Here is a 15,105-nt window from a genome sequence, read left to right on the forward strand (position 1 = left end):
TGATCTGTTAGCTTTGAACAATCCGTATCTAGCAAACTCTATGAAAGATAAATACACACGCCACTGGACGGAAACCACAGATTCTGTTGATGGTACATCTTATCTGGACCTATATTTGTACAAAGTCCAAAGAGGTTTCCTTTCTCCCAAACTTTACAAAAGGGATAGTTTTAATGTTGACATTTTAAATTATCCTTACTTGAACACCAATATACCAAAGTGTTCTGGATATCGCGTGTATATATCTCGCCTTGTAGCGTTTGTTAGGTCATGTGTGTTGTGTGACGATTTCTATCAACGTTCCAAGTTATTACAACAAAAACAAGCTTGTCAAGGTTATTCCGCCAAGTGTCTTCACTCTAAGTTTCTAAAGTATCACAATTAGTATAATGTTCTTGTGAGTAAATATAAACAGACCGTCCAGAATCTCTGGCGCTCTGATTGCTGATTTTGTCTAATGTCGCTTAACCCGGGGATAGGGGAGTCTATTCAATGTGTTGAATTAGATCGCCACACTGGATATATGAACAGTTAAAATCAAAGGCGTGTTCTCCGTGGCCGAAGGGGTTCGCACGAAATGACCCAGAAGCCCCTCACCAATGTGGTCACTGTGAGTTTAAGTCAACCTCATGCTGGCCTATCATCCGGTCACACGAGGCGAAAGGTGTTTAGCAACCTGTAGATGGTCGTGGGTTTCCTCCCATCATAATGCTAGTTGTGGTATAAGTGAAATATTCTTTAGTCCGGCGTAAAACACCAATCAAATAAATAAAAAAAATATAAATGCAATCAAAGCACAACTGAGATACACATTTTGTTATCGACAACTTCTATTCTAGCATAATACACGCTTTAATCGCCTGGATAATACAGTTTAAGTAACACCAATACCTATGTACATCCACATATGTACAGACAATTGCTATAAATCAATTTGAACAGCCTGCATATATATGTGTGATATGGTTTTGCAGAAATCATTTTTAAGTTTTACAACGTGGTTATGGGAAACGTATGTGATCTCAATTTCCGTTGAAGTCCTTACATGCGAATCCGGTTCTACGCATGTTCGAAAATGTCATTTATCATGCCCTCTTTCCATTGTATTCAAGACGATCATACGTGTTAATGAAGCTTCTGTGCCGCCACACGGGACATGCAAGAGCATCTGGGACAAACGTGGAGTTCTTCCACTCATCAGCGATCGCTCAGATCCATCCAGAGGGGGCATTTCATCGACTTGCAGCACGGACAGGAAAACATATCTATCTATTAAATATATATAGGGAAGCTGGCAATGTTGTAATCATGACAAGCGTAGAAATGAGCAAGTGTGAGTCGCGACACACCGTTATCTGTGTATGTATGGGTAGGAGAAGAGTTAAATCCCTTGGATACATTTGTACAATTTGTGAAGAGTTTTTGTCTGTAAAACTTTTTGGACATGTTTTGCTGATGATCAAGTTCGTTTAGAAAACCCACGGTATTGGGGCAATTCAAACTACGCTGTGTTTGGACAGAAACGACTTTTGTGGAAATTTATTTTCCCCGCCCCTTCCCTCTGCAATAAAATGTTCTTTTAAATCTTGACCAGAGTTATGTTTCTCGATTTTCCCTTTGTTTATTATTGTCATCATTAAGTTTCATGTCCGTAATGTTTGAGTTCCGCTCTGTTGAGCAGGCTCGAATTGGTGCGAACCGTATTTCACGCGGTTTGGAATCTTAATCCATGACACTATGTGACCAGGATTCCAGTATGACGACTGGAATAAATCATGACATATGCGTACCTAATTCTGAGAGAACCTTTGCAGATGTGGACTCGGCACGAAGGTCTAGTAGGGGTGTACAGTTTCAAAACACTGGTAGGAATTGGGAAGAAGACGCTGGATGTAAAAAGTCGCAAAAGAAGCGTAGGAATATGGGCAGTGGATTAGTGTTGCTTAGCAATAGGAACCAATCGGTAGACCAACAGGTCGCCACGTGGAATGATCGGAATTCTACTGAAATGGCACAACAGCAATGTGCCTGCGAGGAGATACACAAAAGCTCCGTGTGGATCTTTCCAAAGATTGCATTAAAAATTATGTACTTGAAGTCAGTATTGGTTGAAAGGTTTGACCCACAGGAGAGGAACATGGCTCACCGGTGTTCTTTTCGGTCACAAGTGGGTTCTGCAGCAGAGCCACCAACTGCCTTTGGATATGCGCTACGACGTTTGGGATGCTTGGCATTCCCGGATATGCCCAAGGAGTATGGGGAAGAAAATGTATTGGAACAATTTTTGACTGGTATTGGAGGCACAGAAGTGATTAAGCATATTATGTTTAATCATCCAAAGACCCAAAAAGCTGCCACATCTCATGCGGTTGAGCACGAAACTGGGAAGGAACTGAACAGCTTTTTCTCAAGCCACACTTCGGCACAAAGACTGACATGGGGTGTATGAGAGCTGTGGGTTTGGATACTTGGTAGAGCAGATTCGGGAGCAAATTCGTAGGCTGACTGTTTCTATAGAGCAGCAACTTGAAAATTTGAAAAAGAATGTTAAGAAATATACCCTCTTTAGAAAAGGGAACCCTTTGATGCCAAAAACACGGGCATTTGTGGTATAATTGTGCTGACATGGTTGTTGGAGAAACACAGGTTGATCAATAAAATGATATGGGGAATACGATTTTAAACTAGATAGTGTTGTGTCGGAGGCCATTGATACAGCCCTTCTCAAATTGGCCACATGTTAGCGTTAGTGTAGTTAGGGTATCCTGTCTCTTTGGAAAGGTAGACTTGGCCGAAAGAACTGCAGAGATGTCGTTAGAGACAGGGTCTGTCGTGAGTTTAATGTCGTCCTCCACTGGACCACTTGTAGGCTTGACCAGAAAAGCAGTGAGGTTTCGATGGGACCACGACTGTCAGTTGATATTTGATAGACTGAAAGAACAATTGACATATTCCCCTATATTAGCGCACTCTTTGCTAGAGGAAGAGTTAATCTTAGATACAGATACCAGTGCTACTGGAATAGGAGCTGTACTATTGCAGGTTCAGGGTGGTAAGGAACGTGTTATATTTTACGCAGGAAAAAACACTCAATAAACATCACCGAAGGCACTACGAATAAGGAGTTGTTGGCAGTAGTTTCTTTTATCAAACACTTCCACCATTATCTTTGTGGCAGATGGTTTGTGTTAAGGACTGATCACTCCTCGTTGCGGTGGCTTAGAAATTTTATGTACCCGGCAGGGATGGTTGCTAGGTGGATTGCTGTGTTGTACACATATGACTTTTTGATCGAACATCGGAAACGTTGTATGCATGTCAATGCTGACTTCTAGGAAGTTCAAACGGGTATATTGCGACGATTATTATGCTAGTCTTAAGAGTGACAAAGATGACGTCGGTGACAATAATGTGTCCTCTGTCAATCAGGTACATGTAGTTACGAGGGTGAGCTAGTGGATTGTTCTCTACGTACTGCTGCTGATTGGTTTCGCAATTGGTCAGTGGGCGAGTTACGTATGTTGCAGGGAGGTGATCCATGTCTAGCCAAGATTCTAGAGCTTAAAGGGAAATATGGAAAAGCCACGAAAGACAGTTACAGCTGGAGAACCTGGAAGCGTAGGAACACTCTGGGCTTTGTGGGAAGTTTTAGAGATGAAATAAGGTGCACTCAACTGTCGTTGGTACGAGAAGGTGTACCCGCAAAGTAGATTCCTTCTGGTCGCAACCTAAGCCCAACGCAGCCAGCATGGCAAATGTAGACCTTTCCTCACCCCTAACCTCTTCTGTAAATGTTCCCTGGGGCATGTGGGAAGCCACATAATTGTTCTTTTAGGTCTTGACCAGAGTTATGCTATGTTTCTTAATTATCACTTCGTTTTACAAACCTGGTGTTTGAGCTCCACTCCTTGCACAAAGTTTATTTCACGCCGTTTGGAATCTTAACCTACGAACCTGGGTATTTTCCCATTACATACGTATCCTCCAAAACTTAAAATACTACGAAGGAAACAGGCACAGCTATAGCCCGGACACGAACTCCTATCTATTTACACTGTATACATAAGGAAAATGGATATCTGGTTACCATAACAACCACGGAAATTGACAACTGTGAGTTGCGACACATTCTTATCTGTCTATCTATGCATCCACTAAAAATTAAAATTTTACGTGGAAATCTGTTAGAGTAATAGCCCGGACAAGAAATCATATCTATCTGTATACTATACATTGGGAAATGGCAATCTGGTAGCCATGACAACCGCGGAAATGGCCGTATGTGCATGGACACATCGTCATCTGTGTATGTATGTACCAACCAAAAATTAAAACTGTAGATAAAAAATTGAGTTCTTGAACGGGCAGGAATTCTTATCTATTTATATAGTATACATGGGAAAAATGGCAATCTGGTAACCATGACAACCGCGGAAATAACAAAAATGAGTCGCGACATATCCCAATATGTTTATGTATGTATCCACCTAAAAGGAAATCTCTTCGCAGAAAACTGTTGGAGTTGTAATCCGGACAGGAAATCATATCTATCTGTATAGGATATATCGGGAAACTGGCGGTCTGATAACCTTGTCAACCGCGGAAATGAACAAATGAGGGTCGCGACAAATCGTCATCTGTGTATTTATGTATCCACGAAAAATAAAAACTCTACACAGAAAACAGTTGCATTTATAGCCTGGACACGAAACCATATCTATTTATATAGTATACACAGTGAAATGGCAATCTGGTAAACGTGACAATCGCGGAAATAGGCAAATGTGAGACGCGACATATCGACATCTGTGTATGTATGTATCCACCAAAATGAAAACTATACGCAGAAAACAATTGGAGATATAGCTTGGACACTAATACGAAGGGACAGAAAAACAGACGGACAAAATCGCTATGATATAATACGCTCCGCCTAATGTCGGGGCGTATAACAATAGCGAAGAAGTTGAATCTATATCTCCATTTTGAAATTGTTTACTGAATGTAATAGGAACCTCTGCCACGTAGCAGCGTCTAGAACGCTCAGCGAATCACAGTTATGCACTAAAACTTTTGACATTCTGAAAACAGTGGGTAAATATCTAGGTCACTAATTAGTTGAGAGTGATTATGTTTAGCAGAAAAAGTGAAAAATGGTTCTTCAAAGCCGGATTCGAGACCTCGCGTTCCGAGTCAAAAAGCTCCATCACAATGCCCGCGTTCTTTCTTCGCTTTGTTTCAGGGAATTCATTTGGTTCATTCAACACTATAACTGGCTAGACCCACATGGTGTTTTCTCTGACGTCCGCGACGGCTATCTCAGGAAGGAAGATTATCTTTGGGGCCAACATGGCAGAATTAACTCAGGTGATGGCGTCCTTAAAGTACACGTAAACATGTTACCTGTAATAATGATAATCTTTCATACCTATATGTTTGCTATGAGAATCTGTCATGCCCGTATGATTGCTTTAAGAATTTATCATGCACGGATGTTTGCTATAAGAATCTGTCATGCCCGCATGTTTGCTCTGGAAAACCAACGTACTTTGTTATATCTGTCACCCTTCTATGTTTGCTGCGGGTATACTCTAGTCGTAGACAGACTCAGTCGTCAACAAAAAGGGGACGTTTCAGGACAATAATTTCAATAACAACGTTCAACGCAAACCCCTTAAGATCTACGAAAGTAAATTATGGAAGAAATAATTTAAAAAAAGTGGACTGCTTGACAGTAAGAGTACTGGTCCACCTCTGTCATTTTATATGCCCGTGAACAACATTATACAAAAACTAGTCAGACTGTCGACAATGAGAGGAAACAAATTATAATTATTTTCGGATTATCTAAGTTTAAAAACACTGTAATTTTAATCTTTTATGTACAGGTGTGGATTGAGTCACCATACAACCCACGGCAATATACGAACCCTAGTGAACCTCATGTGGGTTGCGGGAAAAGCAGACTAGCAGTTATATAGATTAAATATACAGTGAATAAGTTTTCATTGTAAGTAAACATGAACCAAGTGTTGCCTAAACCGAGCGTGGTTTTGTTAAATCGTTCCAATTTTGTTTCACCACAGGTGGCGACCCGCCCCATATGTGGGTCGCAGGAAAAACAGACCAGCATATATATAGATTAAATATACAGTGAATACCACCGGCCCGCGACCCACCGCATATAGTGTGTTGTCAGTCCCTGTTTGCAATAGTCTAGTATCCCTTAATATCGTGCACGACTAGGCTATTGTTACGACGACTTTCTAAAAAGGATAAGACATGTCAGCATTTACTGACTGATGGATTGATGGGATCTATCGGTATATAGGACTACAATTCAGATAAAAGACTGGTTCCATTTTGCCTTTGGATGTTCTATGTATATCATTTGCTAGGCAGCATTTGCAATGGAGCGTCAGCACGAAACAAAAGAGAGAAGAGACAAATGGGAATGCACCGAGGTTGAGGCAGAAGAAAGAAGGCAGCTCCGTGATATCGCCGACAAGTGGGAACGTACCGAGGATGAGGCCACTCAGAACAACACACTAAAGGCTTTGGCAGACTATACAAAGCTTTTTCTCAGCCGTTTGAAGAAACCAGGAACTGAATCTTCCAAGTGGGAACATTGGCCATCAGCTAGGTCGAACCACGATAGTGAGGTCAAGTGCACATCTGATAATGCAATACCACATCGTTTTAACCCAAGCATACATTTTAAGAACAACGAAAATGAAGAAACCGGACAAACTGGAAGACTAGAAAGCATAATGCAACTAGGACATGATCCAATTAGATTAGAGGAGTTGATATGTATGTTTGACCAAGACGTTGTACGCTCAGGTAAGCGTCGTTTAATATGTTCAGATAAACTTAGTCCTTAGAATTACATCTTGTTTTCCTTTCATCAACCTCTCCCTACTCCCTACAGCTTATGCGTCGTTTTCTATACATCACTGCCCTTGTACAGAAATCAGCATACTTACGGTGATGAGGCCTAAAGGTATGTCAAATAAAGAAAAAAGTCTGTCTCAGCCTTTGTTTCTATTAACACTTGACACATACATGTGCGCATTCTCTTTACGTAAAGTGTGCACAGCATTATTCCGCGCAACATCGGAAACAGTTTAATTGATGGATGCTGATGATACTTGTAGGCCAGTGCAAAAACGTGAGGTTAAACGTTAACACCATAGAATAACACCATAACTCAAGTAAATTGACGTGACCGTATTTCACAAGTCATGTGTGACCATTTGCCAGCTATCACACTGTCGTCGCTGCTCAAGTTTTTCTCTCTATGCTGTACGTTTCAATTATATTGGTATCCGTTTATTTGTGAGCCCAACCGTTTGGGTTTGGATCTCATCAGAAATAATAAGTGTTTTAAGGCTTTAAAGGCATGGATAAAATATTACACACGAAGTTTAAAAAGCCTGATTTCTTATTTTTGTGATGCTGCGTTAAAAATGAACAAAATCGCGCCCATTGAAAAAATCGAAATGTCATCATATTATGAAATTTAACCAGTCTGACGCGAGTTAATTTATTTCTACACCCTAAGAAGACACTGTTTGTGATGACGCCACCCAACCCTCCTTTGTTATTTTGTCTTGTTATAGTCTATTTCTTTTAGCAACTCGCCTATATTCAACTCTCTGAAAAATGAGCCATACCCACTACCAAAATTACCTTTAGTCAGCGACAAGTTAACAACACGAGCTCCACACATGGATAAGTTGGAAGTCTATATTAGGAAGGAAACTGAAGCTTGAACACCTTTTCTAATTCATAATGTTAAAGTCCATAAGCATGGTTTCGACGGCAAGAACCATTGCCTTTTTTGAGGTCATAATTATTCAAAACCATGATGAATATTGGGCTGAGATTAACATTTTTTGGCGGAGGTTGACATCAGTTACAGAAACTGATATCGGTTTAACTGTAAACCCTGTTACTGACACTGCCATAATTGCAACCGTGTAGTGTATGGATCCATACGGCGGTATGGATTTAGAGATGGATGTTAGGAAACTACAACCATGTAGTCTATGAGCAGAGGCAGAAGTGTAGTCAACCGCTTGTTGGTGCAGTCATTATAAACAAATTACTCCCCAACGCCTGTTTTCTAGCATGCAAATTGTTTTTGAATAATTATGACGTTACCCGAGGCAATGAGCTCTTGGTGTCGAAACCAAGCTTGTGTAGTTTAACTTTATGAATTAGACTTATGTTATATTGACGGGAGGCAAGTGATCTTTAATGAACGTTGGATTGCACAAATTGCCACATGAGCGTCGTGGACACCCAATGAGAGAGGGATAATCTATAACTACCCTGTCTAGGGTTGGAGTTGAATCTGTACCTCGTGTGTCCTAGATAATTGAAAGATAAACAAAGCAAACCTCTACATGTAGACCACGGCCTCATTTACATGAAATAACTCTAACGACCCAAGCCCTGGGAAATCTTTGTCCACCAGCAGAATATGTTTTTTATACAGGAACAAAGCACACAAAAGAAAAACAAAGCATGGAGAATAAAAGTCAAGGAGGTGACGACAATTGGCAAAAGATCCCACATAGCTGATCAAATTCGACCTCTCTTCAGTACATCTGACTTAGGGTTTTATTTAAACTGTTCATGCAGGTGTTTAAAAAATTTGGAACTTAAAACCTTTCTAACACCACTGCTTAAGCAGAATTAGGCAAAATGATAACGAAATGATGCAGAGATGTTAATTTTAATTTATTACCCGCCGCCATGTGAATAATCAACACCCTATGTTGTCATTTAATAAACATTTGGCAACATTCCTGTATGTTGTAGGTGTGGACAGAAGTCACCCGACCTTTTTCGGGTTAATTCCAGGATCCGGTCATTTGCTGTATTCATTTGCGGAGTATCTGGCCAGCATTGCACACGTAGTGCCACTAAACAGAGACCTGAATGCAGGTAAGTTTTTTTGTTGGCTTTTCCCCGTAGAACATTCATTAGCGTTGCGTGGCAAAAGCTGGTTGGTGTCTTCGTCGTTCTGGCTTTTGACCACGAGGCAGTTTCAGATTGTGTTAACTAGAGACTAGAAGGATTCAGTGTGAAGAAGAGAACAGCCATTTTCCCAACTGCATTTACTAGAAAACGATGTTGAAGGTGTAGGCTCCACCGTTTTGGGCATGGCCGAAATGTTTAGCGTGCCAGTGTGGCGCAATGATCCAAGAGGCTCTCACTAATGCGCGTCCTGTGAGTTCACCTCCATCCTGGCTTCCAACCTGCGGATGATCGTAGGTTTCCCCCGGCTTCAGCACGGTTTCCTCTAACCAAAATGCTAGTTGCCCTCCTGTGAGTGAGATTTCCTTGAGCACATCGAAAGGCAACTATACCATAAACAAATAACCTCACACCTAGTTGTCACATAGTGGTTTTTGCGGCAGTTGACATCCTCACTGATGCGTGTTTTCTTCCTTACAATATTTTTATTTAACTCTTGTCGATAATTGGTGTATGATTACTAAATTCTGTTGGGTTTTCTCTGCAGGTGCTTGTGATATGGAAGCGAGTGTACTAAGATGGGCGAGTGACATCATCGGATATCCAGAGCAAGCCCGGGGATGCACAGTCTCCGGAACCTCCATGGGGGTGATAGTGGCTTTCTCTACTGCCCGCCATATCAAGCTCGAAAACAGTAGCCAGTTTAACAGGCAAGAAGTTGCAGTGCACAATACGTGTATAAACTTTTTTGCTCAGTATTTGCTATCACAAAACGTAAATGTCTTTCCCCTTTTACACACTTTCACATTACTTTATAATATTATTTTAGACGTGCAGCATAGAGATTAAAACCAGAACAGCGACGACAGTCTGATACTTGGCACACGTAACCGGTGAAATACGACCTTTTGTTAGTTTACCTCAGTCAGTGTTTTATTCTAACCGTTCATGTAATTTATAAAAGAACAAAATTTATACGCCCCTTTGCACCATGACTAAAGTAAAATTGAGTTAAATAATAGTCACTGATCTAGAATTCCTCGAAATGCTGTGTTGTCATCACATTTAACATACAATCACCACAAAACAATGCAAAAGGACACTTTGTTATCCGCAGGCACATGTAACAAACGGCTCATTTTTCTTGCCCTAAACTTGAATGCGCCATTATATGGTTGTTAAGCGCCCCACAGAGGTTCATATTCACATTCACGCGGTCATATTCGTAGCAATGGCCGGAGGTCAAAGTAATCCGCCGCTTTGATTGGTTTGCGATGGGGGTAGGAAGCACCCACCAGACGGTTTTTGTTTTTTTATTTCGTCTTTTGCGTTTTTGTTTTCCTTCGAAACCGTTAACATCCATGCACGGACATACTGGCGTTGGAATTTGTAGCCTTAGCTCAAAACCGCCTCACAACCGCCCCGTCTCAGCGCAACACGAAATCAAGCCATCGCACTACTTTTGTTCTTTACTAGATCTGTGGTCTACTTGACGAACGATGCACATCCTTGTCATACACGGGCTCTCCGTATTGTCGGACTGACGGACGTGGCCCAGAGGCGAGTGCCTACTAGAAATCACAGAATGGATGTCGGTAAACTTCAGGAGATGATAGCAGAAGACCAAGAGGTTCGGGGGATTGCACCAGTTTCTGTCTTCATTATCATTGTTGTATAGTATAATATAATAAAAAAAACTTAACGCATAGAAAGTAAAACGAGGACAGCGATGGAATGCGGTGTGATCACTGGCAAGTGGCAAGACGTAACCGGCAACCTCGTGTTAATTTACCTCAGTTATTTACAGACGTGTATGTCAAAATTTTAGATATAAATGTAATGCGTGCTAATGGAATAAAATACTGTAGCATTTTGGTTTATACGTGACAAGGCTTGAGATATCGACCAGGAGGTCCAAATGTGGATAATTTGTAATAAGGTCTAGATAAGCGCAACTTGTTTTATTAACCGGATGAATGTAATGCGGCTGATTATTAATAATATCTAGGTGTCTGCACCTTGAGTTAATGAAACAGAAGACCGTAATGCGAATAACGTCCAGCACCACCTGAACTTGCATAGCATGTGTTTCAAGGAAAAGGTGGTAACGTAGAGAATTTTTAGTAAAAACTAGTTTTATACGTTTTCTTATTAGACTATAGGTAGTTATAAATTTTGTTATTAAATTAAAAGTCGTAATACATATTTGTTTTGATGACTATTTTCTAACTGAGTCATACAAACCGTCATCCACAGACAGTGAATAGTTTTTAAAACATTTTTACTCATTACAAAAAAGACTAAAGTTGAAACCGGTATAAACTAGATGCAAATGCTATGTTTTCCAGGCCGGATTACGTCCATTTATGGTTGTTGGTACGGCTGGAACCATGAACCTTGGAGCGATCGATCCATTGGGAGCAATCGGCGAGGTGGCCCTGACGAATGGTCTGTGGTTTCACGTGGATGCTGCCGTTGGAGGGTTTTTAATATTGGACGATTCTGTAAAGAAAACATGTGAAGGTGAGACTATCCATCAGATATGCAGGTGTCCGGTGGAGGGGAGTGTTTGGGTAGGGTATTGAGGGGGAGGCGAGTAGATATGAGGGTGTAAATATCGACAGACAGAGCGTGAGTATTGTGGCCAGACGTAGGCCTGGAGCTTTATCATATCCCTAAAGATGAAAAAAAATGACATTTGGCATTATTTTTCAGCTTGTCGCCTTTTATTTATCTATGACGCAAATTAATAACGGCGCAAATTAATAACCCATACCTTATTAGTCAAGATCTCTTAGTGGAAAAAAATTTGCTGGAAACGAGAAAATACACTAAATTGTTAAGATCAAAATGATGTCTTCGCTGTATGCTTCAGGTATAAACATGGCCGACTCAGTTGCAATGGATTTCCACAAAGCCCTCTCAGCCCCATACGGAACTGCGGCTGTGCTCGTACGGGACGGGAGTCACCTGAAGAGTTCGATGGCGAGAGAGAGCGCCACCTACATGTCTGATGCAGCCGAGGGAGGGAAGTATTCACCAGTAGACTTCACCTTTGAATTTACTCGCCCATGCAGGACATTTCCAGTGTGGTTTATGTTAAAGATTCTTGGAGTAGATATGATTAAAGCCGCGTTAGAGGAAAAAGTGCGGCTGACGAAATATGCACTCAAGTCAATACGTGCCATAACTAATGTAGTCACTTGCATGGAACCCGATCTGACCGTTATTGCCTTCCGGTATGTCTCGCCGGATGCTAAAAACGAAAATGACGTCACACGCAAATGGCACGAGCTGATAGCCGAGGAGGGACAAGTCTGTCTGACACCAACAGAAGAAGACGGCTTGTTCTACATCCGGTTATGCATTTTGTCCTTCCGGTCCCACATAGAAGATGTAGACACCGCCCTGGCCTCTATCAAGAGGAATTTACATGCCATCATCAAACAAGACATTTGCGACTAACGTGATTTTGAAGAATGACAAGGTTATTATATGATGAGCGGCACAGTAAAATAAAGAGCAAGTAGCGTTCATTTAATTACTTATTCCCTTTTATCTGATACTTTCACATCCGCCTTTATTCTAGGCTTCTGTCAGAAAAATCACGCCGTTGATCCTTTGCAAACAACTACAGAAAGTTCGTCCTGATTTAATGAAAGTTTGTGTCCGGGTTTGTTTTGCGTAACGTCGCAGCCACTTTGATAACCTCACCAATCTGCGCATAAACTTTGCTTCCTTATCAAATTCTGTGAATCTTAATCGTGATACAAGTTATGAATGTTTGACCATTATTATTCTGGTTATTCATTAATTGTGTGTGCACTATCTGCTTCAAATATTGTACGATTTCAATAAAAAAATATTACCACATATTCTTTTTTGTGATTCAGTAAAGTCTTCCTCCACGCATAAAAATTTACAAATCTTGCTTGGGATATACATTCTCTGAGTTTGATTGTTTATTACTAAAGGATGAGGTATTTTTCAGCTTAATGCCCACTGTACATACAGGCGATTATAAATTCAGCGATAGAACAACTGTATGACGATAAAACAAATTGAAGTCAATCTACATACGAAGTTAGCCAGCTGGATGTTCAAGAGTTAAATGAAATTTGTGGCTAATCACTTGTTTACTGGGATATAATAATCAAAGTATATAGATTCGGCTAAACATTCTTTGTCCAAGTTAACAGCATTATGACGGGAAAGGCATTGTATTAGTCATGAATGAAGTCATACACCCAATTTGGGAGAACTTTGTTAATTTTATAAATATACAATACTATATTATATATATATATATATATATATAATATACATATATATATATATGAGATCATATATATATATATATACTCATTACAAAATATAAACTCACAAACAAAAATGTTATGTTAAAAGGACTTTTCATGAAACATGTCCCCAAAATGTTATTGATTTACTCGTCAGTCAGCCTGACCAGTACACGGACAGTCCATACAGTAGGGACAATAAAAGGGCACCCAAAAAGTGGGCTCTTGCCACTTGTTAACATGCCACAAATGTCCCAACTATGAGGGAGCGTACCATCGACATATGTCAAAATGTCAGTACCAGCAGTGATGGCACACTTGGATGCAAGCGCTATGCAGACATATGCCATGGATGGCGCACTCTTCTCTGTTTTATCAACGGCAAGTTGTATGGGCAGCGGTACAGTGTCGAAATCATGAGGCCCATTGTCGTGCCTTTTGTGCGCCTCCATCATGTAATATTTGAGTGTGACAATGCTCGCCCTCACATGGCCGGGATCTGCAGGGAGTACCTGGATGACGACAACATTCGACATCCTGGACTAGTCCCCTTATTCCCCCGACATGTCGCCTATGGAACTATCTGGATCGGTGTATACAGCAACGTGTTCCAGTTGTAGAGAACGTCCAGCAGCTGTGTGTGGCAATCCAGGAGGAACGGGACAACATTCCACACGCTATCATTGACAATTTGGAGATGTACCGCTCTTCGTGATGCTAACGATAGATACCCTCAGTAGTGGGTGGATTATTGCCCTAAAATGTGAACGTCTGGTGGAAATTCAAGCCACAACTGATAATCAATACTTACCCTGATTTTTAGGTATTCCATTCTTTAGTACACAATTGCTTCGTGCGTTTATATTTTTGTTGCGTGTATATATACTGAGATCATTCAGAATTGAACGCAGAGCGAGTGAGACAATTTCAGTTCAAGTGAGGAGTCATACATGTGTCCTGCGGTTAGCACATTCATGAAAATGGTAGAAAAAAGTAATTATTATCATATGGAACTATATAGTAAAATGACAAGGACAATTTCCATTAAAGCTACACTTAGAAATACCCGAAGAATGCTCAGTCCCACTATCATTCTACGCTTGAAACTGGATGAAAAGACATCAAAACTTGTGTACGTGGTTACCAAATGCTTTGGGGTACTATTTAGTAGAGGAGGTTTTCTTCTTTTATGGATAAATGTAGGACGTTTCCAGGTAAATCAAAAAAAAAAAAACATTTTACCATACCACAACTGCTTCTCTGTTTTGTCCTTTTGGAATAGCGTAGAATGCATAGAGACCAGTATGGCCTCCATCAAGATAGATTTGAAAGTCATCTTGGAAGAGTTTTTGTCATTTGTTGCTAAAATTATTCAATTATGATTTCTTCAGTCAAAATATGTTAAAACACATTGCCAACATACATGTGAGGGCAGGTGTGAATACGAATGAAAATTCAAAAAATAATGTTAGAAGTGAACTTTCACAATATTTTTTCTTTACTGTGTACACGTACTGCTTTCATAAGTTACAAACCAGATTTACAATTAAGAATACAACAGACTTATGTATCTGTACATTATAAGTCACTTAATATTTATTTATTTATTTGATTTGTGTTTTACGCCGTACTCAAGAATATTTCACTTATAAGACGCCGGCCAGCATTATGGTGGGTGGAAACCGGGCACAGCCCAGGGAAAACACACAACCATCCGCAGGTTGCTGACAAACCTTCCCACGTACGGCCGGAGAGGAAGGCAACATGAGCTGGACTTGAACACACAGCGACCGCATTGGTGAGAGACTCCTAGGTCATG

General features: G+C 40.6%; 1 protein-coding gene across 1 annotated transcript; it reads left to right on the forward strand.

The window, feature by feature from the left end:
- The first annotated feature begins 6,410 nt into the window (after positions 1–6,410).
- Positions 6,411–12,453, forward strand: LOC135476983 (tryptophan decarboxylase-like). Its single transcript, XM_064757131.1, has 6 exons — positions 6,411–6,843; positions 8,830–8,955; positions 9,536–9,698; positions 10,465–10,618; positions 11,337–11,511; positions 11,864–12,453. The coding sequence occupies exons 1-6, from the start codon at positions 6,411–6,413 to the stop codon at positions 12,451–12,453; spliced, it is 1,641 nt and encodes a 546-aa protein (XP_064613201.1).
- Positions 12,454–15,105: the final 2,652 nt, after the last annotated feature.

This window comes from Liolophura sinensis, chromosome 10 (genome assembly GCF_032854445.1).
Source record: "Liolophura sinensis isolate JHLJ2023 chromosome 10, CUHK_Ljap_v2, whole genome shotgun sequence".
Taxonomy (NCBI): Eukaryota; Metazoa; Mollusca; class Polyplacophora; order Chitonida; family Chitonidae; genus Liolophura; species Liolophura sinensis.